The 23,065-nt window shown below is 38.4% G+C and overlaps 1 protein-coding gene across 1 annotated transcript; it reads left to right on the forward strand.

Moving 5' to 3' along the window:
* Positions 1-18,807: 18,807 nt before the first annotated feature.
* id3 (inhibitor of DNA binding 3) lies at positions 18,808-20,774 on the forward strand. The gene is made up of 3 exons (XM_059353337.1): positions 18,808-19,232; positions 19,519-19,592; positions 20,009-20,774. The coding sequence occupies exons 1-2, from the start codon at positions 18,933-18,935 to the stop codon at positions 19,570-19,572; spliced, it is 354 nt and encodes a 117-aa protein (XP_059209320.1). The 5' UTR covers positions 18,808-18,932; the 3' UTR covers positions 19,573-19,592; positions 20,009-20,774.
* The last annotated feature ends 2,291 nt before the right edge of the window (positions 20,775-23,065 follow it).

A 23,065-nucleotide genomic window follows, 5' to 3' on the forward strand; every position in this document is an offset into this window, starting at 1 on the left:
TGAAACATGGTTGATAAATGTTGAGAAGTCCCACTGTCCCTCACAACGGACATGGGTTAAAGGTATATTATGTTATAAATGTTAATTTTGTGTCACGGTCACGTCCTGACTTTGTCAAAGTGATGTCTTAACTGGCTCTAGTCTGTTTAACCTTCCTCTTGTGTTAGCTTTCTGTAACTATCCATGGTGTTAGTGGGTCCGTTTCTAACCAGTGTCTTAAATGATCCATAAAATAACCTCAAAACAATTATTTATCATCCAGTTTGTTTCCTACCTCTTGGTTTATCTTGTTAGGCTCCTTATCCATGAAACGATTACTTTTAATATACTGTAGATCAGGGATGGGCAACCTAAATGCTGGAGGGGGACACAATTTTTCATTCACTCATCCCTTATTTCATCCACTTATAGGACCGTGCACTTAACCAGATATGATGAAACTGCAATTTTAAATATGTTTACAGTGCAGTAACTTAACTTATTTCATGCTCAAATGCATGTATTACAGTATAAATAGGAATGCAAAAGGTTTGAAGCAAATAAAAAAGAATCACTTACTGTGATTTTTATTTTATCAGTGCAAGAACAGCAGACCAACATTAAAAGAAACAAAATGAGCATTACCAAAAATGACACAAAATTATTTAAAAAAAGACACAAAATGACCCAAAAAAGACACAAAATTACCAAAAAAAAGACACAGAATTACCAAAAAAGACACAAAACTATTAAAAAAAGACACAAAATTATTAAAAAAGACACACAATTAAGAAAAAAAAGACACAAAATTACCAAAAAACTAATTAAAGGGACCTTCCACACACAACACGGCCGCAATTGGCCTGCGGGCCGCGAGTTTGAGACCCCTGCTCTACATGCTCTTTCGCAGAAACCTGCTCATCCACTATGCTGCTCTGTGTCTCTGCCTCATTTTCAGTAAAGATATGATCCAGAACGTGGCTTATTATAAATCTTCTTCTAAGAGATGTGTACTCTGCAAGTCACCAAACCTGTAATGAATTAGTCTTATGCATCGCTTACAAATCTGGACATGTCCCTCTTTGTTTGTTTTTGTTTTTGTTTGTTCAGCTCCTAACTGAAGCTCAGGGGGTTGGAGAGGAGCTGGCTGTCAGTGGACTGTTGTCATTTTGAGCTGACAGTATGTTTATGATTTCAGTTTTGGCACTAAATATTGTCTCATAAACTTATATTATCACTAATAACAACACAAATGTTATAATTTTCACCGGGGCAATTTATAATTTAGTAAAATGTATTTTGTTTAAATAGAAGTTCCTGACAAAGTCAAAAAGCCTTGATGCAATAAACAAAAGTGTTGTGGTACTTTTAAAAACATCTAAGAACATAAGAGGAAGGTTAAACCAGCGTGTTTAAACAAGCTTGTTTATAACGGTGGCCATCACGTGGCACAGTGAGAACAGGTTGCACACTTTAATAAAGGGATGTCTAAAAACAAGATAAAAACACTAAGTCTGAGGGAAGTTATCTTGCTGCATGGACAGATAATTACACTTGACAAGATTTCTTGAATTAAGATTATTAAATCTAGAAATATGCATGTTGGACACTTAAAATAAGAAATTAACTCTTAAAACAAGATAGATTATCTAACACTTCTAAATCTAAGTTTGTTTTTTTTATCTTGGTAAGAACAAATAATTTGCAGTGCAGTGGTTCAGAAATGTTCGCATTCAACATATTTGTGGTTTTAAAATGGAGCGATCTGTGGTTTGCAGAAACGTAAAATGCGAACGTTTAATCTGGCGGATTTAACTGGGTCAGCAGTTGGCAAATCAGGTTAAAACTCAAACTTACCAGTTTAAAAACACTAAGTCTGAGGGAAGTTATCTTGCTACATGGACAGATAATTTCACTCGACAAGATTTCTTGAATTAAGATTATTAAATCTAGAAATAAGCATGTTGGACACCTAAAATAAGAAATTAACTCTTAAAACTTAAAAAATAAATGATCTAACACTTCTAAATCTAAGTTTTTTTTTATCTTGGTAAGAACAAATAATTTGCAGTGCAGTGGTTCAGAAATGTTCACATTCAACATATTTGTGGTTTTAAAATGGAGCGATCTGTGGTTTGCAGAAACGTAAAATGCGAACGTTTAATCTGGCGGATTTAACTGGGTCAGCAGTTGGCAAATAAGGTTAAAACTCAAACTTACCAGTTTAAAAACACTAAGTCTGAGGGAAGTTATCTTGCTGCATGGACAGATAATTTCACTTGACAATATTTCTTGAATTAAGATTGTTAAATCTAGAAATAAGCATGTTAGACACCTAAAATAAGAAATTAACTCTTAAAACAAGATAAATAATCTACTTACACTTCTAAATCTAAGTTTATTTTTTTTATCTTGGTAAGAACAAATCATTTGCAGTGCAATGGTTCAGAAATGTTTGCATTCAACATATTTGTGGTTTTAAAATGGAGCGATCTGTGGTTTGCAGAAACGTAAAATGCGAACGTTTAATCTGGCGGATTTAACTGGGTCAGCAGTTGGGAAATCAGGTTAAAACTCAAACTTACCAGTTTACAAATGCAAGAGGTGATACTCTGTGAGTGTGTGTGTGTGTGTGTGTGTGTGTGTGTGGCTGGGGGGGTCACAGGGATGTTCTTGACTGTGTCATCTCCAGCAGCTGTTTCCCTCAAACCCTGCCTCGCCCCCTCTCCCCCCTCCCACCCCGTCGCCTCACAATGAAACCAATACAAAGGAACAGGAAGTGCCTCCCGTTAACTGGGGCCCAATCAAAGCCATCATTATTCCCGTGTCAGAATTTTTACAGGAAATAGCTTCTCAGAAAATATGCCAGCTGTGCAGGGAGTGTGGTATTATTGTCTCGTAGGTCTTGTCTGTTTTTGCTTTTTTTTCACTTTGCTGTTGCTGCTAACAAAAGGACACATAGAGCCGTCTCGACCACGTGCGCGGCACACTGTCACTGCTGCGTTCACCAGGCAGCCAGGCACTGTGTCTCTGGGCTGCTGGGTATTGTGCGCGCTGTGAAAAGAGCTCCCCTGCTGTGCCTGCACCGGCTTATTTGGTTCCCATCCTGAACCGAGCAATTGTCTTTTTAAACCCGTGAGCCCAGAGACACACAGATGCAACAGTACATACATGATTGCACACATGCAAACGCACACACACACACACACACACACACAGCTTTGCCAACTGAAGCCACATCTGTAAGAAACTGCTGATTTTATCTAAGATTTTTTTTTTAAAGAAACTGGTGTTGAAGCCTCAGTTGGCGCTCAATTGTTAACAGTTTAAATAAATCAAACCTGGATTATATTGTGCTCAAATTTTGTGGGCAATTTTTAAATGCTATTTTGGTGAGAAATTGGTGACATACAGGTGCATCTCAATAAATTAGAATATGATAGAAACGTTTATTTATGTCAGTAATTCAATTCAAAAAGGTGAAATAACACATTTTATAGATCCATTACACACAGAGTGGAACATTTTATGTCTTTGTTCTATTTGTTTAATTTCTTCTAATTATAATGATTATGGCTTATATTTAATGAAGACCTAAAATTCAGTGTCTCAAAAAACAGTTACATGTAGCTTGTTAGGCGGCAGAGGAACAACCATCTAGTTTTTACCTTCTTAGCTGAGCATATCAATATTGCTAGTCACACTGCACTCAAAAATGTGTTTTTTATATGCGTCTGTCCCCTAAAATGTCTGACCTTGACTATACTGACTTGTATTTGTGTAAAGTTTGTCACATTTTTCTACTGAAGGGGGAGATGTCTGCACACTTCCCTACAATTTGAGATTCAGATGCACGCTAGGCAAGCTAGCTTAGACACGTCACAACTTGGAAAACCAATCAAAAGTCATAAAAGAAACCTGAAACCACAAGTTCAAAACTAGGAATGCACGATATTGGATTTTTTACCGATTTCCGATACGTCAACTCATTTAGCCGATTACCGATACCGATATTTTTTTCCCGCACAACTAATACCCACTATCAGGGCAAATTTGGCCAATTTCCCAATTGACATAATAAATAAACATCACCTGTGTTCACTGGGAACATGTGAAAAGTGCAACTGTACAGCAACTAAACCAAAATTGAATAAAACTACATGTACCTTACAGACTGCTGCTTAAATTCAAATTGAACTTAAAACAGGAGCCCAATATGTGACGACTCAATCTGCACTGTGCAAACAAAATCACAAAAAGTACAAAAAATATAAGCAGCTTCAGTCCTTAATCAGAACATAAATAAATAGGTGGGCTCAGACTACACTGCACAATTCTATGAGCTACAAACAAGGTGCAACAGAGAGGTGATGTGCACCCCATTATTTAATCACTTTATTACATCGGCGGATATCGGCGTGTTGGCCGATGTCCGATAGTTCATTTACAAGCCATTATCGGCCGATACTGATAACGTGCCGATAATATCGTGCATCCATATTCAAAATGAATGTGGCCATGAGGCCACATTCATGAATGAGGCCAATTTGTCATAGTGGCAAAAACATGGAATTTTAACTTCTGAGTCTTTTGTATGATGCCATGGGGCCCAAAAAGACCTTTTATGTGCAAATGTCTGGAGGGGGACTTTAATGTACTGCTCAATGACTTAACTTAGTAATCACCTCTGAAAAGTATGTCCATCTATATGACTCAATACTTGGTTGGGGCTGTTTGACTTGAACTACTGGAAATGGACTTTTCCATCATATTCTAATATATTGAGATGATCCTGTATACAACAATAGAGTGTGTACATCAGGGATGGGCAACTGGAGGCCCGGGGGCCGCATACGGCCCGCACCCTCACCTGAAGTGGCCCTCAGTACAACTATATGCATTTGAGCATGAAATCTTAAAAGTGCAGTGTAAAAATGCACAAAATTACTTCTTGCAGTTAATGTTGGTCTGCTGTTCTTGCACTGAAAAAAAAGAAATCACAGTGAGTGGTTATTTTTTATTTGCTTCAAACCTTTTGTATTCCTATTTATACTGTTAGACATGCATTTCAGCATGAAATATGTTAAGTTACTGTACTCTAAACATATTTAAAATGCAGTTTCATCATATCTGGTTAAGTGCACGGCCCTATATGTGGCCCTGTGTCCATGAAAAATTGTGGCCCCCTCCAGCATTTAAGTTGCCCATCCCTGGTGTACAAGAATCACAGGGAATGTTGAGTGTAACATTAAAAGTTTAACAGGTTACAGGCTTCTTAAAACCAGGCAGGTTAGGGAAAGACCAAAAAAAACTCATAACAGAAGGACTTTAAGAGCTCCCCTGCTGTGTCTGCACCAGCTTATTTGGTTCCCAATCTAAGCCGAGCAATTGTCTTTTTAAACCCGTGAGCCCAGAGAGCACACAGATGCACAGAAGAGTACATACATGATTACACACACGCAAACACACACACACACCCGGCTCTGCCTACTGAAGCCGCATCTGTAAGAACGCTGCTCAGATTACAGCATAAACGGTGGTTCAGGTGAAGCCTAACGTTTGCCAGATGCTGCGATAAAGTCACCAGGAGGTTAGCCTAACATTGGAGTGTTGTTGTTGGTCGGGGAAGGGTGGAATCATCTGCCTCCCCAACAAGAGGGGGGGGGGCACACATCTGGCCTGAAACAGAAAAGTCATTTATGAGCATTATCTTAAACGAGCGTGAAAAGCAGCACTGATGCTTTGGCTTATCTGTGATATTTAAACAGCAACTTAAATGTTGAGATCGATCACGGCTGAAAAGAAAAGCTAGCTCTCTGTTTATCTGATCTTCAGTTTGTCCTCTGTAATCTCTCTGAGGCCTTACAGACGTCTGGAGGACAATAATTAACTCAGTCACTCAACACGTTGACACAGGTGAGCACTACTCAGGTTGTTAAACAGTCATTATATGCACTGGTGGAATAGAACTAAGTACATTTACTCAACTACTGTACTTAAGCAACATTCTGAGGTACTTCACTTGAGTATTTCCATTTTATGTAACTTTATACTTCTACTCCACTATATTTAGCTGACAGCTTTAGTTACTTTTCAGGTCGAGATTTAACCCATAAGAACCCAGACCCAGTAGTCCTTAAAGGAAAATTATGGGGGATATACCAATATAGACCAAGTGGACCACATAGAACACATTTATGATGTTTTTAAAAAAAATTCTACCCCTAAATGTCAAAGATCTGTGATGTGACATATACCATACATTGGGCGTTTATGGTATTTGTGTTTATGATATTTCTTAATTTAAAATAAAAAACTAGACACATTTTCTGCTTACAGAAACACAAATTTGCCTTTGTCTTTGCATCTCCACAACATATATCAAAATTGTGACATTAATAGTGCTGTTTAACAATAAATTATTTTTCAGATTTGTTTTTAGGTAACAAAATAAGAATGAATCAATAATAAATAAAAACAAATAACCTTTTTTATTTGCATCTCCATAACATATACCAAAATTGTGACTTTAATTTGTTAAGGAAATATGGTCAGAACAAGTTAAATGCAATACAGGACACCCTGTTAACGGATTATACTAGTTAAATGGGTTTAAACTTAGTCTAGTAACAAAAAAAAAAGCCTTTTGAAATGAGCCATTTTTCACATTTCTGTTTCCAGTCACAGCCACATTTTGGAGAAGTCACTTCTTGTCAAAGTCACATGACCACCAGGATGTTGAGTATATGTCACTTAGGGATTTAATGAGTTATGGTGAAGCATAAAGCTGAATATGGGAGATTCTATAAGATTTAAAGTGTTTGTTACACGGATGTCACCATGGGTTCTTATGGGTTAACATAAAAAACATGATACATTTAAAGTGAATTTTTATTTTTTTATTTTATTAAACCTCATAACTATATATTAAGTAGATAAAATAGCTCTATCATCATGAAATTAAAACACTGCTTTCATAAATGCATCAATAGAAATAATCTAATAAAATGTTTAGAATATATTTAACAGTCTGAGTGGGTTCATTCTGCATGACAAGTACTTTTACTGTTGATACTTTAAGTACATTTTGATGCTGATACTTTTGTACTTTTACTTCAGTAAGTTTTGAATTCAGGACTTTTACTGTAGTGGAGTAATTTCACAGTGTGGTATTAGTACTATTACTGATGTAAGGGATCTGAATACTTCTTCCACCACTGATTATATGGCTGCTGTGATGTGAATGAACACATAGGAGTAACCACCAACACTGTCATAGCTTGTCTGTCACATCAGGCTGAACCTATTCAGCTACAAAATGTCCCTGTTGACTGTTTTAACACTGATTAGATAAAGATATAAAGTCCCTACTGACGCTCAGCATTAAACCCACAGGGAGGAAGTATCTTTACACTCGTGCCTACTGTGAATACAATGCAGAGACATGATGATTTCTATCAGTTTAACACTGGTTCTCACCTCTCATAAGCTGGGCTTTGTCAGGCCTATCTCTTGTTTTGGGCCAAAGGAGCTGCTCTGCGTCCTTCACTGTGAAGCTTATCAGTCGTGTTTGAAGTGCTCGTCTTTATCTGACTCACTGTGTTGAGGTCATCAGCCTGACCATGTGGCCTCTATCTCTGCTTTTGCTACTTCTCTGCAAAAAAATAAAAAAAGTAGAAGTGCTTTTTAAAGGTTGATTCATCCAAATGATTTACATGCAAACATATGTATGTATCTATGTATGTATATATATGTATGTATATATATATATATATATATATATATATATATATATATGTAAATATGTATGTATATGTATATATGTATGTATATGTATATATATGTATATATGTATGTATATATATATATAAATATACATATATATTTATGTGTATATATGTATGTATTTAGGTATGTATGTGTATATATATTATATATATGTGTATATATGTGTGTGTGTGTATATATATATATATATATATATATATATATATATATATATATATATATATATATATATATATATACATATATATATGTACATAAAATAAGTGATTTTTAAAGGTTGATTCATCCAAATTAATTACGTATAAAAACATCAAATTAAAGGAAAAAACAACCTTTAAAAGAAACTGGGCAAATGATACCAAAAACATCTGCATGGCACCATGGCTTTATATATCACCAAAGCCATGGTGCCATGCAGATGTTTTTGGTATCATTGGTTTTCTAAGGTTGTTTTTTCCTTTAATTTGATCTTATGACGGTATACGCACAGAGACGGTAAACAAAGACAGGCTGATGACATATGACGAAGTTTCCTGTCTTGAGCTGGGAAAGTTGTCTGTGTCTAAGTGGGCGTTTTGACTGAAAATAGCACAGCAATTTAAAAAAAGAAAGAAAAAGTGGCGGTGTTTGAAAGTTAACAGCTACAAGTAGAAAGTAAAATTAGATTAGATTAGATTCAACTAGAGTACAGGTACAGTTTAGCATCTAAACAGAAGTGCAAAAAGGCAGTAAAGTGCAACGTATGTGCATATGTACAGTTATATATAAATCAATACAATAGGTTTTAGCAGCAGATAGCAGTAGGTAGTGCAAATAGGTCAGTATAAATCAATCAATCAATCAATCAATCAATCAGACTTTATTTGTATAGCACTTTTCATACAAGAGAAATGTAACACAAAGTGCTTCACATAAAAAAGGAAAAAATAATAATAACAATAATAAAACATAGAAACAAGCAAACAGCCTCCAAAAGATAAGTCTTTAGTTTGCTCTTAAAAATGTGACCAGTCTCTGATGGCCTCAGGTCTTCAGGGAGGCTGTTATATAAAGTGCAGTTGACAGTAAATAAATACGCTAAAAGGGATAAATTCAGTGTTAAACAGATCAAAACAAAGAAAATATGATCAAGAACAGCCAGGCTGAGGAAGACATGTACAAGTTTAATTGCTTATCAGATGAAAAAATGAAAGAAAGTAAATGAAATGTGCGCTTTTAGTTCTTTGACTGGCTGAATCGCTGCTTTGCTGCATGACGTTGCATAGTGTTGCAACATGTTGAACCAGGTTCAATGTCTGTTTCTTCTTTTTTTCGACCAAACCCTTCATTGGTGTCCCCAATGCATCAGTGTAGTGGCATCACTAGAATGAATGAGGTGCTTGCATGTTATAATACAGTGTAAGTGACAGTGTGAACATGAGCTCAGCTACCAGAACATCCAGCCCAAAACAGCAGAGCATTATGAAAGCTCACTGCTGTAATGACAGAAAAAGAGAAATGGGTCAGAATCACATTATAACAGAAAAAGTTTAAAGATTTTTTTTTCACATTATCATGACATAAAAACTTCACGTTATAACAACAAGCTTTTCTTGTTATAACAAACTTTTTATCTTTGTTATAATGTGAAACATTTTATTTTATAACAGAAACTGTTGTTATAACAAAAACTTATTGTTATAACGTGACATGTTTCATGTTTTAACAATAAGTTGTCACATTATTACATTCAACTTTTAACTGTTATAACAATATATTTTTATGTTGTTATATCATAAAATGTTTCATAAATTATCATATTATAACAATAAATGTTTTTCTTATAATAAGCACGTTATAACATGAAACATTTCACATTATAAAATGCTACAGTATATTGTTATAATGATAGCCTACATTTTCTTATTATGACATGATAACTTTTTATGTAAATTTGTAAAATTGCAACAACACATATCTTGTTATAATGTGTTAAAACATTCAACTTTTTACATATATAGTGATACTGGTCTTTATTCTTTTTCTGGCCTGGTAGCAATAAACTGCTAAATATATTTTTATATGGGTGAAAAAACTTTTTTAACATGTTTTTTTTTCATGTATAACTTTAGTTTAAAACTTCTGACTCTTACTTTTTATTCCTGTGTTGCCATACAAATGACAGGCTGCCTCCAGTGTGTGAGAACTGGCTTCTAGTCCTCTTTTGGCCTTTCTGAGGTATTGGAGGAAGCAACATTTTTAGAAATCCTGAGTGGCTTTGACCCTCCACTCTGGCCAGACTCCTAACTTAGCGGTGCGGGGATATTTTCAGTAAATTACAGAGTGGCCAGAGAATGTTAGCAGGAAGTGTCCATAAAACAATACACACAGAGCAGACATGGCTAAACAGATAAAGGCATTTCCTGGTAGTGTTACTCTCTTTGGGAATGACTCATTATTGTTTTACTCTCAGAAACAATACATGGACTTTTTAAGCATCTTTGCTAGGCGTTGTTTAATGGATAAAAAACATACTGGACTATGACATCTTGATGCGTTTTCACAGGTTTTGCACACAAAACCCAATTAAGCCTCGCCACATAATGCACAGCTGAACATGGCAATGCATAGCTGACCAGCTGGCGAAGTGTCCATGTTCCCTCAGGCCTTATGTCCGTCCCATGATGCCGTGCACGTCACACCGCCACGATTAGAGAAACTTCCAAGGAAGAGGGTGTGTTAGTGTCGGGAGGGGGCGAGGGATGAAGAGAAATCTTCTTATAAGAGAAGATAAACTGGTCTAAATGGAGAAAGCATTGTGTGTGAGAGCCAGACAGAGTGAGAGACAGTCCAGTAGCAAGGCCCAGGGTGTGTGTTGTGTTTTGATTGGTTACGGAGCTCAGTAGTCTGTGTAAGAGCTTTTAATCAGGTCACTGAGAGCCCAGACCTCTCTGCTCCCACTCTGCCCCCTCTGTCTGGAGGGCTCCGACAGGGGTGACCAAGAGGGGCACCGCTGACCCAGATTAGCAATGGGTAAGGGTGTGTGTCGGTGGGTGTGTGTGCATGGGGGGGTGGTGGTGGGAATCAGCTGTGTATCATGTCTCAGTCCCCACTGTTTCCATTCATTAGCAGCACAAGGAAGATACAAGAGCAATGAGGAGGGGCTGCAAGTGTGTGCTCATGCATGTGTACTATATCCTTTTGTACATGCAAGTGTGTGTGTGTGTGTGTGTGTGTGTGTGCAGGGGGTGGGGAACAGACCAAGGACAAAGTGTTAAAAGAATACAAAGCCAGTGACAGAAGGAGAAAGTCACTGCTGTGGCGCATCTTAGATGTCAGGGACCCACTTGACCTAGAAACACATGACACACACACACACACAGATACACATATACACACACACAGGTGCAGAGATACCCACCAGGGACCTGATGGCCTCTGTCTGTGTGTCTGTGTGAAGCCTGACCAGCTGAACCCCTGCAGCAGCCACACTCAGCCTCCTCCACGTCTTTCTTTCTGTTTCTCTCCTTTTCTCTGTCACTCGCCTGCAAGTTTATCCCGCAGTCATTTTCCACACTAATGTTCTCTCTTCATCTGGCTTCCTGATCGCCTGTGCAAATTTCCTGTTTGTATCTCTCCATCTTGCTCCCCCGGCCCATGTTGTCTCGCAGAAACACATGCATGAACTTTGTGTGGGGTCTGCGAACAAAATGAAAAATCCTGAACCTGTTACTGCAACTTAATACACCTTTGTAACTGGTCAAAAATGCTGGGATTGCTTTATTTCCATTCCAGTCCTCTCCTTCCAGCGCAGCTCGCAGCTTTCTCCTCCATCTAGCTTAGGTGTCTTTAAACCAACAGATCAAACTACAGTCTGAGTACTTATTTTTTCTCCCAGGAGCCGTTTAGCAGCCAAAATGGACTTTGTTTGGAGTCTACTGGAGCCATGAAAGTGCAGGAATGGATTTGTATCTCTGTCTCGAACACTTTTGGCGTCTTTAATGTGCAGACTGCTCTCTGTGTGGGGTCTCACACAGCATATGGACCGGGACAGTCGCTAATTACAAGGTCAAAACCTTAGTTCAAAGTGTATTTACCACAAATGTCCCACTTGCAAAACAACAGTAAGAACAGCAATTACACAAGAGGATTTTTGTAATTATTATGGTCATCATCTGGTAGTCATCTGCAAATTGTTGCATAGGTCTTGTTTGGGGTTAAAGATATAGCGCCACATCAGACTCACTCTGTGGAGACACGCTCTGTCTCTGTGCTGTCTGCAGACACTCATTCTGTTTATTTGCTGGTTTTGAAAACAGAGGAATGGTTTTAGAAGAGAAGATTAAGGCCTGCAGTGCTTCCATTAATGGTCATCTAGTGGGAGACTACAGCAGCAGGTTCACTGTCAGCTCTGTGAATAATCTGGCTGCTTGACAAGGCACTAATGGCTGCAGTGATGTCTCTTCTGAATAAGTCAGTTTACTCATCAGAACTCGTATAAAATTAGAATCCAAGTTGAGAGGAGTGATGGAAGGTGTTATGACTAATCAGATCACTCGCCTACACCAACTGGCCCCAGCCACCAAGTCTGGCCTTAACTCTGCTTACACAAAGCCAGATGTTTGTCCTCATTGGATGGCTGCAGAATACACGGACTGTTCCAGTCAGGGACGATGAAAACGACAAAACAATAGTGTGACCAACAGCTGGCAGCCTCCCCGCCCGCCCAGCCACACTGAGCATACACTCAGCTTGTTTTGGCCCTCTGTGCTGGTGGCCCTGGGCTTTATGGCCTTCTGGAGCTTGTGTCCCACCTGCAGTACAGTTGAATGGCCTCCGTTCATTCCTGCATGGACCGTTGAAATATTCAAAACCAAGGACATGCACAGGGTCACCTGACACATGATAATGACAACAACAAAGTTCCCACAACGGGCAGCCACAGTAGTGTCAAACTATTGACTTATTACTGGCTCCTGATATTATGGTTAAGCCTTTGGAGTCTGGGGCTATTCTGGTGGTTTTGGACTCCTTTTCATTCTGCCTGTATAAACCACTTAAAAAGTGTTCAACCTGCCATGTTGGTATCATTGTTTTCAGTACAACCTCACCTATATGACCTGATTATTATTTTTTCATTTTGACTTATTGGATTTTGTAATTTTATAGTTTTTTTTAAGTTTTTTTGTGTGTTTTTTGTATTTTTTTTTTGTGTGTTTCTGTGTTCAAAATGTTTGATTTACTGGATCAACATTTTGAACACAGAAACACACAAAAAAATACAAAAAACACACAAAAAAATCCATAAAAAAAAAACAATAAAATTACAAAAAACACATAATCACACAAAAACACACAGAAAAATGACAAAAAAACACACAGAAAAATTACAAAAAACACACAAAAATGACAAAAAACAAAAACGCACAAAAAAATGCAAAAAAACCACACAATAAATTACAAAAAAACACACAAGAAAATTACAAAAAACACAAAAAAACACACAAAATTATTTCATTAAAAATGCATTGAAATGCTGAATGCACACTGCAAAATTCAAAAAGATCTCTTCAAAAACAGTAAAATCATGTTAGACTTGGTCAAGGTAGTTTTAACCTTTGCTGAAAAAGAGTTGATGCGTTAAATGGGACATGGAAACTTCTAGAAAAGTCAAAACTTTAGAGGGAAGCTGACAGCAGGGGTCTCCGGCGCTTTTCGAACATGTGCGAGTAACACAACAAGGTCAACTCAAGAACAAACAAATCCAATGAGAATAATCAAAACAAAAATAGCAATAGTCATAACAAAAGCTATAATGTGAACGCAACATGTCCGAAAAGGAGTAGGATGAAGCATATGCTTATTTAACCCTATTCTCCACTACTCAATTAACAATTTGTTGTTTTTTGTTTTGTTTTGTTTTTTCCCCCTAAACATACATAGGTGTTTCATTTATTTATTAATATAATAATAATAATAATAATATATTTAAATTATATATTTTTATTAATTCATGATGAAAGCAAATCAATAACACATGTTGTAAAAAACAGAGTGAAAAAAAATCAAATAATAACATCCAAAAAATACATAATTTTTAAATATAGTAAAACTTGTAACAAAAAACAAGCTGAAATGGATTAAAATGTTTAAAAAAAAAAAAAGAAAAGCTGTGTCAAATAATAACAATGATGTTATGATGAAAAAGATTAAATAATTTAAAGCAAAATCATGAAAATATGTTCTGAGCTGGGGGTTTTATTTAACCATAAACAAACTGTGCTTTTCTTTCTTTCTTTCTTTCTTTCTTTCTTTCTTTCTTTCTTTCTGATGGATTTGTTCCAACCTTTAGTACTTGACAACAGAAATCTTAAGTGTTCCACTATGAACTTGGGAGACTTTAGACTTTTTTAATGCAAATGAATGCAGAAGAGGCCAATATATCCTGATTTTACTCTTTATTATAGCTCACATGTTGGATCCTACATTTCCCATAATGCAACTTTGTTTGTTATATGCTGTCTGTCTGGTATCAAACAAATGTCTAACTCCACACCCTCAGATTATAATATAGAGTTTCTCTCTAAAATGTGCTGCTCCGAGCCAGGCCAAGGTACCCCTGATGACATCAGCAGGGATATTTCTTCAGACTTGACAAAGCTCCTCCACAGCCACAGAGGACATTATGCAACAGTTTTACCGGCATGTGTAGGCTTCTTTGTGATGAGTAAACTGACCTATGTGTCACAAGTGACCACAATTTCAACGATTTTGCTACAGCTGCAAAGACAATGTACTCATCTCAGCTCAAACGTGCAAACATGCAGCACTTTTTATTCACAAAGGACTTAAACTAGGTCTAGATGGGGTTCGCATTTTATTGTATGCACTTATTATTAGAAGTACATTTGTGTTTATCATTGATGGAAAGTAACTAAGTACATTTACTCAAGTACTGTACTTAAGTACAATTTTGTCGTACTTGTACTTTACTTGAGTATTTCAATTTATGTAACTTTATACTTCTACTCCACTACATTTAAAGGGCAATGTTGTACTTTTTACTCCACTACATTTAGCTGAATTAATTACTTTTCAGGTCGAGATTTAACATTACAAAAACTAGCTATTTTTATAAATGAAACCTCCTAACAGTATATTAAGAAGTTAAAATGAGCCCTATCTTGAGAAAATAACATAAATGCATCAATAATACAATAGTACAATAATATATTTAGAAAATATAATAAAAACATGATCAATTTAAAGTTATTTGACATTAAGTCGTTAAAATGAGCCCTATCTTTACAAAGTTAAAATGCTGCTTACATAAATGCATCAATAATAGTTATAATATAATAATATGTTTAGTATATATAAAACAGTCTGAGTGGGTCCATTCAGCATAATGAGTACTTTTACTTTTGATACTTTAAGTACATTTTGATGCTGATACTTTTGTACTTTTACTTCAGTAAGTTTTGAATGCAGGACTTTTACTGTAGTGGAGTAATTTCACAGTGTGGTATTAGTACTTTTACTTCAGTAAGTTTTAAATGCAGGACTTTTACTTGAAGTGGAGTAATTTCACAGTGTGCTATTAGTACTTTTACTGAAGTAAAGGATCTGAATACTTCTTCGCACCACTGATATATATTGTGTTTACATTTGGTCCAACATTAGATTTGCTCTGAGCTGTCAGAGCTCCATGTGTCTCATGTGTTTCAACCAAGATAGAGTATATTTGAGTATTAACCACACAGTCACAGTGTCTAAGGCGTGATCCTGGTGTATCATTGCTGCCACAATGGGCACATGGTGGGCGAGTGAATGAATCAATGAATGAAGTGCGTGGGTGAGTTTCTTTCTTAATAAATCGGTTATCCTCTCATCTGAAAAACCAAGCAAAGATCATTATGCACAAGCTTGAACAAGAGACTCAAACATTAATAACAAGTGAGCAGTACAAATCAACAATGTGCATAAAATGTCATGTCATCGCTCGGGTCACGAGGGACAATAGCTGTGGATCTGTAGGCCGTTCAAAGCTGATGGAGAGGACTGTAGCGTCTTTGATGAAGGACGGGGTGAAAACAGGGGGCAGAGGAGGAGGAGGAGGAATCCTGAACGACACACTACGGATACAAAGAATTAAGTTTCAGTGTGTTTCTTGTCACTTAATTATCCCCGCCAAGATGGGCCTGCACTTGTGGATGAAAAAGATACCCTTCTTGTATACAACAGTGCCTCTCCACATGACAGTGTGGTGGTTTCCCTCCCTCCTTCTGTCTCATCTAAAGTTGACCCTCAATCCTCTGTTCTGTTGTTAGCACAAGTAGAAAGAGACACTTTGTTTATGTTGAGACAAGGTGCTCTGAGAGGTAAAGATGAGTGAGATTTAGATCCTGCAGGTGTGGAAAAACACCCAGTCATAGGAGTGGAACAGATGTTTAGGCTTATTATTGTGTGGTGGTATTTTTCACTACCTTGGCTGTCAATAAAAATATACCAAATTGAAATTTAATTGAGAGGGAGAAGTAGAGAGGAGGAGTAGGGGAGGGGGCGCTGCTAATTATGCATGGCGATTGTTGATGGCTTGATTGTCTGCGTCCAGCTGCACGGAGGAGCGGGGAGAGGGAGAGGGAGGGCGGGGAGAGAGGCAGACTCACTGACGCCAGGCTCGGAATTCTCCCATCCATTGAAAGAGAGACCCGATTGTGTCCGGGGCCTTTCCGACAAGCACCTGATCCTTGCCCAGACACACTAGTGCGTGTGTGTGTGAGAGAGGGAGCGTGTGTGTGTTTCGCACAGTTTTACGAATGAGAACTCTGGAATCTGCAGACAAGCGCTGTCATGGGATACACTGTTGGCATTTTTGATATCCCAGAAATAGCTCCCCAGTTCCTAGAAATAACCAGAGCTTTTATGTGGATCATCAAAATCAAATAATGTTTACGCGGACTCCACGTGGAGGACTTCAATCCCAAAAGCATTAACTATTTTGCCCAGTCAGCCCAAAAGGCACAATTTATTTTCCCACCAGACCTGGGAAATGTGGTGCAATAGTTGTCCTCCCCTTGACATATTTAAGAAAGATATTTAAGGTCAAAGTCTTGTTTGGATACTCTGAACCGCTCACACAATATATCTCTAAAATAGCACTGGACTCAAGTCCTGTCTCACGGTTCAATATTGTGTTTTGCTCTAAAGTGAGTGACTCGTCATACAGGGTCAGTGGTTGTGGGGAGGACTGGGGGGGTGATTACCAGGCAGTGACTTGAACATCTGTTAAACCTCTGCATAATGGGAAGGATATCTCCAGCCGTGCGTAATTTACGCACAAGTACATCCAAGACGAAGATTAAAAAAATGTAGCACTCTACTCACTGCTCATCTTCTTGTATTAGTGTGTTATGTTGAATCAACTCTTTTATTGCATGTGACGTAACATAATGTCAACTGTGTTGTAACACTATTTAACCTAAAATGGATCGATGAAACCTTCAGTTCTAAGTGGGTGAGGCGTTCACAGTGGTTGCAAAATGTCAAAATTCTGGCACCCACTTCAACTTTATCTAACTACTGTACATGGACTACTTTAGTGTTTACTTGACAGTATAAATGTGAGATTTATCCTGGTTTTTAAAATGATCACATCTTCACTACTTTCCTGTCACTTTTAATGATGAGATTCGTCTCCGTTTAGGCGTATTCGTCATTACACAATTGTGGAATATTTGTAAAGGTTTTCCTCTAACTTTCTCTGAGTACAACTGCAGACGGGAGGAGGAGGAGGGAAAGCGTTGGGGCGTAGCTCTATATCCCTGAGTGACAGAGCCGGTCTTCCAATCGGATCTCCGAGCGCCTCTGCTTCTCTCCCCTCTGCTGGTGGACGGGGGAGGGCGGGCCGTCTGCCAAAGAGGGGAGTGCGCGTCGGGGTGAATGGATGACGTCGGGAGGCTGGCGCCAGCATGTCTGGGACTGGCGCGTTAGATCAACACAGCTGGGCCGGGATAGGACACACAGCTGGCTCAGGCCTGCATTCCTCCACAAAACAGGATTGTGAGAAAAGGGGAAAATAAGACCCAAATAGGAGCAGAACGGGACGTGCTTTGATGTAAACTAAAGCGGAGCAACATTTGGAATTTTTAAAAATATAATTTTCATAAAGCTGTTTCACCCAAAAGAGGGTTAGATCTTAGCAGAAAGTGAGTGGACGGATTTAGCGCAGCCTAACTATTCTTTACGAGTTTCTATTATAGTTCATCATACAGGCATCAGCAATAGAGCTGTAAGAGAAGGACTATAAACTTCCTAAACATAAATAATAGCTCAATAAATCAATATCCAATAAACGATCGTCATAATTAACATTCTTAGTGATTTACTAATGTAGAAAATAGCCTGGCTTTACACTGACCTTTTACCTATATCATATAAATATCTTATCTTGAACATTTTCATCTCTGTATGTACAATTTTGGGTGAACTGTGTCCTAAAATAAGCTCACTCACTGCTTCAACACCCTACATACCTATACAGCGTTATAACATCTGTCTATGAAGTTCTGAAGATGTGTTTTCAAGGTCCTGACACAGTTAGACATGCAGTCAAACTTCATGAAGGATTTACAGCACTAATAAAAAAATAATAAGCCATAATTGTGTAAAATTGAGCACGATTAACTTTTACAAGTACATCTTTATTTGAAAAGACTGTCATTGGTGTTGATTTATAGCTGTTTATGAAAGTAAAAGTGAGACAGAAAGTGTGGTGAGGTCTATAATTAAAGCAACCACCTCTCTTATAGTGGCTGTGAACTAAAAATATTCACATTTTCACACAAAAAAATACTCGAAACTTTTGTTGTGCCTTTCTCTGAGAACTGTCTATCTATTCCCAATAAATAGCACCACCTGAAAGAGGTAACTAATTGATTGACAATCCCCTTTAGGCATCCCAGCCCCTAATTTCCTCATTCTTTCCAACCCTTCCACAAGGTGATATCAGCCAATGAGAGAGTCAGGGGGCGTCAGCAGGGCGCAGTGTATAAAGAGCTAACTGTACGTCGCTGTCAGAGCACTGGAGCTTTTCAGGACAGCTATACAGGAAGACCACAAGAGGAAAAAAAAAACCGAACTTACACTCAAGCCCGAGGCTCCTTGTTGTTGTTTTTGTTTTCACCATGAAAGCCATCAGTCCCGTCCGCTCGGTGAGGAGCTGCTACAAGGCCGTGTGCTGCATCTCGGAGCAGAGTCTCGCCATCAGCCGGAATAAACACTCGTGTCTGGAGGAGCCGCTGGGCGCCCTGTGCGACATGAACGACTGCTACTCCAAGCTGAAGGAGCTGGTGCCGAGCATCCCGCAGAACAAGTCGGTGAGCCAGGTGGAGATCCTGCAGCACGTTATCGACTACATCTTCGACCTGCAGATCGCGCTGGAGGCGGAGGACACGGCGACGCCGGAGATGGTTCTGTCAATAAAGGTGAGGGGAGATGCGGGCTGCAGGGTGGACTGACTGATGCTCGTCCTTCACCACACACTGACATTCAAACACATTTATGCACCATATAGCTATATGCATGCATGTGCATCGTTTATTTTTACGCGTGAAGCCATAATTTGTTGATTTTATGAAGTTTACTCCACTTGCAACACCATGTGCACCCCCCGTTTGCATGCACAATGCCGAAACTGTGTTTTTCTGTGATGCACGCACAGTTTTTAAAACAAGAGTATTGTCTAAATGCTGCTTTTTGCTCTCCATTCAGACTGCGGACCTTGCTCGCAATTTCTCCAAAGAAGAAGCACGGTTGTGCCACTAAGACGAGGATGACAGATCACGGTATGTTTTTTTTATCATTTAATAATAAATCTTTAATAATAAATCTTAATATCTGCCTAATTTTGTAAAATCACATGTTAAGTATGCCTAGAAACAGCCTAGCCTCGGGTCACTCGATTTTGAATTACAGCTGTGGCTTGTTTTTGACTTTCAGAAAATAAATAAAAGTTTTAATACCAGCGAGAATAATGTAGGCATTGATGTGCTCGGAGATGAAGGTCTCCTTACCCTCCACATTCACCACGGTTGCCAATTAGACAGGCCAGTGAATGTGTAGCGGATTCATTGCTATCTGCCTGGGGTTAATGAAAGTTCCATGCTAGGCGCCAGTCTGTCTGCTCTCCTCTGCAAGGGAGGGAGGGAGGGCGAGAGGGAGAGAGATCTGACTTCACTTTTCTTCCTTTCTCTCCATGCAGGTGCAGGGAAACACATGTCTCCACTTCACTCCGGGCAAGAGGACAAGAGGGGCAGAAAGGGTGGGATAGGTATTTGGGAGAGAAGGAGAAGAAGAAGGAGGAGGAGGAGGAGGGAGGTGGAGGGTTTAAAGAAGAAAAGACAGAAAAAAAGTGGACTGTTTCCTAGATGAGTGGGGATCAACAGTGGTGCATGAGCAAGAAAACAGAGACTCATTCTTTGGCCCCTGGACAGACAAATCAACACACCAAAGCAGAAGCCAGGATTGGAAACTGAAAGCGACCGGCTTTGTATGCCCTCGTCCAAAAACCTGGGATCCCCTATAGGTAGAAGTAGAAACCTTGTTGTTTTATTTTCCTTTTTTTGTGTGTGTTGCATTCCAAACCTACTGTACGTGGGTCAAACTCCACAGCCCAACCTGAACCCCTTTCTACACCAAGTCTCACATCATCTCACATTATTGTCCCTGCATTATTTCCCTCCTCTAATCTGATTTCTAATGAGACTGTTACAATGAATGTGTACATATCTGCTGTGGGTATGTAAGGTGTGAGTCAATTTGGATGTTGGTATGTTTTCTGAATGGGAGTTTGGGTTTTCTTAGCTATAATCAGAACTCTATACTAGAGTTAATTGTAAGTGTTTGTAGGGATTGTGTTATTTCTACAGACAATGTGCTGTGAGTTTCATAAACTCTTTATTATAAAGTTTGCTTTGTATGTATGTATGTATGTTCTTATGTAATGAAATAAAAAAAGATGTGAAACAGTTTGGCCCCACGGTGTACTTTTGTGAATCCCTGTGAACTCTAGACGTGTTATTCAGAAAATAAAGGTGATGCTGACGCAACTTTTCGGCTTCTGGATGACAATGAAATGCTGATACAACAGGATGTATTCAGATGAATCTTGAGGTTGAGTGGTTGGAAATCAAACGGAGGGAGTTTCCTGTGAGTGTTTCTAATTTTCCAAAGAAGAGTTACCAGCAGTTTAAAGCAGTTGAACTTCCTAAAAGGTGTAAAAAGAGAGGATGTGTTGTGATCAAACCATTCTGATCATTCATACATTTTAAAGCATTCATGACACCAAATCAGCATGTGCCAAAATATGTTGCTCAGCCTGAAAAGTTGTAGAGCACCTGTACCGAAGCATCTATCCACCTCAGGAGAGCGTGCTTCACTTATGTAATCATTAATTATACAGCATCAATACAGCTGTGAAATGATTTATGGGCAGATTTGTACATTAATTTTACTGTACTTAGTTGGTCTCAAAAACTGGCCAAACTACTCCACCTGGTGGAGTCATCTGGAATTTCAGGCATTAATCTTTAGCATTATATACAGTCTATGGTTGGGACATATTACCAGTGCCTCTGGTAATAGACAATGTCTGGATATGGCAGAATCATCAGTAACAATAAAGAATCGTGTTATTTACAGTCTTTCCAAACTTAATAAAGAGACAAGAAGCAAAAAAAAATCCATCTCCATGTTGAACAGTTTCAGAAACTGTCCTAGTTGTAGCCTTGTTGCTGCTAATAGTGAGGTTATGGCTCCATCTAGTGGTTAAAATGTGTCATTGGCACAAAGTTTTTCAAGTTCTTGGAGCACTGCAGACCAGAGCCTCTGTATGGACTCTGTGTACGTACATACAGTCATGGGAAAAAATATTAGACCACTTTTTTCTTTAATTTCTTGTTCATTTTAATGCCTGGTACAACTAAAGGTTTATTTGTTTGGACAAATATAATGATAACAACAAAAAAAGCTCAAAAGAGTTTAATTTAAGAGCTGATATCTAAACATTTAACATGGTTTTATTGATAATAACCAAAATCATTATCAAGAAAACCATGGAAATGTCTAGATATCAGCTCTTGAATTAAACTCTTATCGGCTATTTTTGTTGTTATCATTCTATTTGTCCAAATAAATGTACCTTTAGTTGGTCTAATATTTTTTCCATGACTGTACATACATATTATAGAGAATATGTGGGCTAAAAAATGTGAACATCATTCATATCAATTTGCAATTTATTTGTTTGTTTGTTTGTTTTTTCTTAAAGGAACACTCCACCGTTTTTTCATATTAAAACATGTTATTCGGTCAAGTAAGACGAGTTGATACAGACCTCTTGCGTCTCAATGCGTGCACTCAATCGCCCTGGCGCGCGGCGCCACTTGGCTAGCACTTAGCTTAGCCCAGTTCATTCATTAGGATCCAAACAGATGGACAGTTAGAAGCGACCAAACTCCTCCACGTTTTCCCTATTTAAATACAGCTACACGAGTAGTTAAACGACCAAGTATGGCGACACAAAATAAAACGTGGCGCTTTTCTAAGCGGATAAAAAGGATAACTATAATGTATGGCGGAATAGCACTTGGGAGCACTTCGACTCGGCGCAGTAATATCATCACTCCTGAAAAATCTTCTCCCCCTCCCTCTCTGTGAAACATGACGGCACTATATACCTTCTACTTGTTATCGCAACCCTTTACGATGCACGTTATAACCATGATTGTTCACAAATATCTTCCTACAACCTGATACTTTGTCAGCTCTGCTCGAACTACTACTCCTGGTGCAGCTCACGTTGGTTCTGTTGACGGAAGTGAGAGGGAGAGGGAGAGGGAGGGGGAGAAGACTTTTCAGGAGTGATGATATTACTGGGCCGAGTCGAAGTGCTCCCAAGTGCTATTCCGCCATACATTATAGTTATCCTTTTTATCCGCTTAGAAAAGCGCCACGTTTTATTTTGTGTCGCCATACTTGGTCGTTTAACTACTCGTGTAGCTGTATTTAAATAGGGAAAACGTGGAGGAGTTTGGTCGCTTCTAACTGTCCATCTGTTTGGATCCTAATGAATGAACTGGGCTAAGCTAAGTGCTAGCCAAGTGGCGCCGCGCGCCAGGGCGATTGAGTGCACGCATTGAGACGCAAGAGGTCTGTATCAACTCGTCTTACTTGACCGAATAACATGTTTTATTATGAAAAAACGGTGGAGTGTTCCTTTAAGACGAGATATCATTCAACCCAAATTCCAAAAAAGTTG

The sequence above is a fragment of the Centropristis striata genome, chromosome 16 (assembly GCF_030273125.1).
Source record: "Centropristis striata isolate RG_2023a ecotype Rhode Island chromosome 16, C.striata_1.0, whole genome shotgun sequence".
NCBI classification, from domain to species: Eukaryota; Metazoa; Chordata; class Actinopteri; order Perciformes; family Serranidae; genus Centropristis; species Centropristis striata.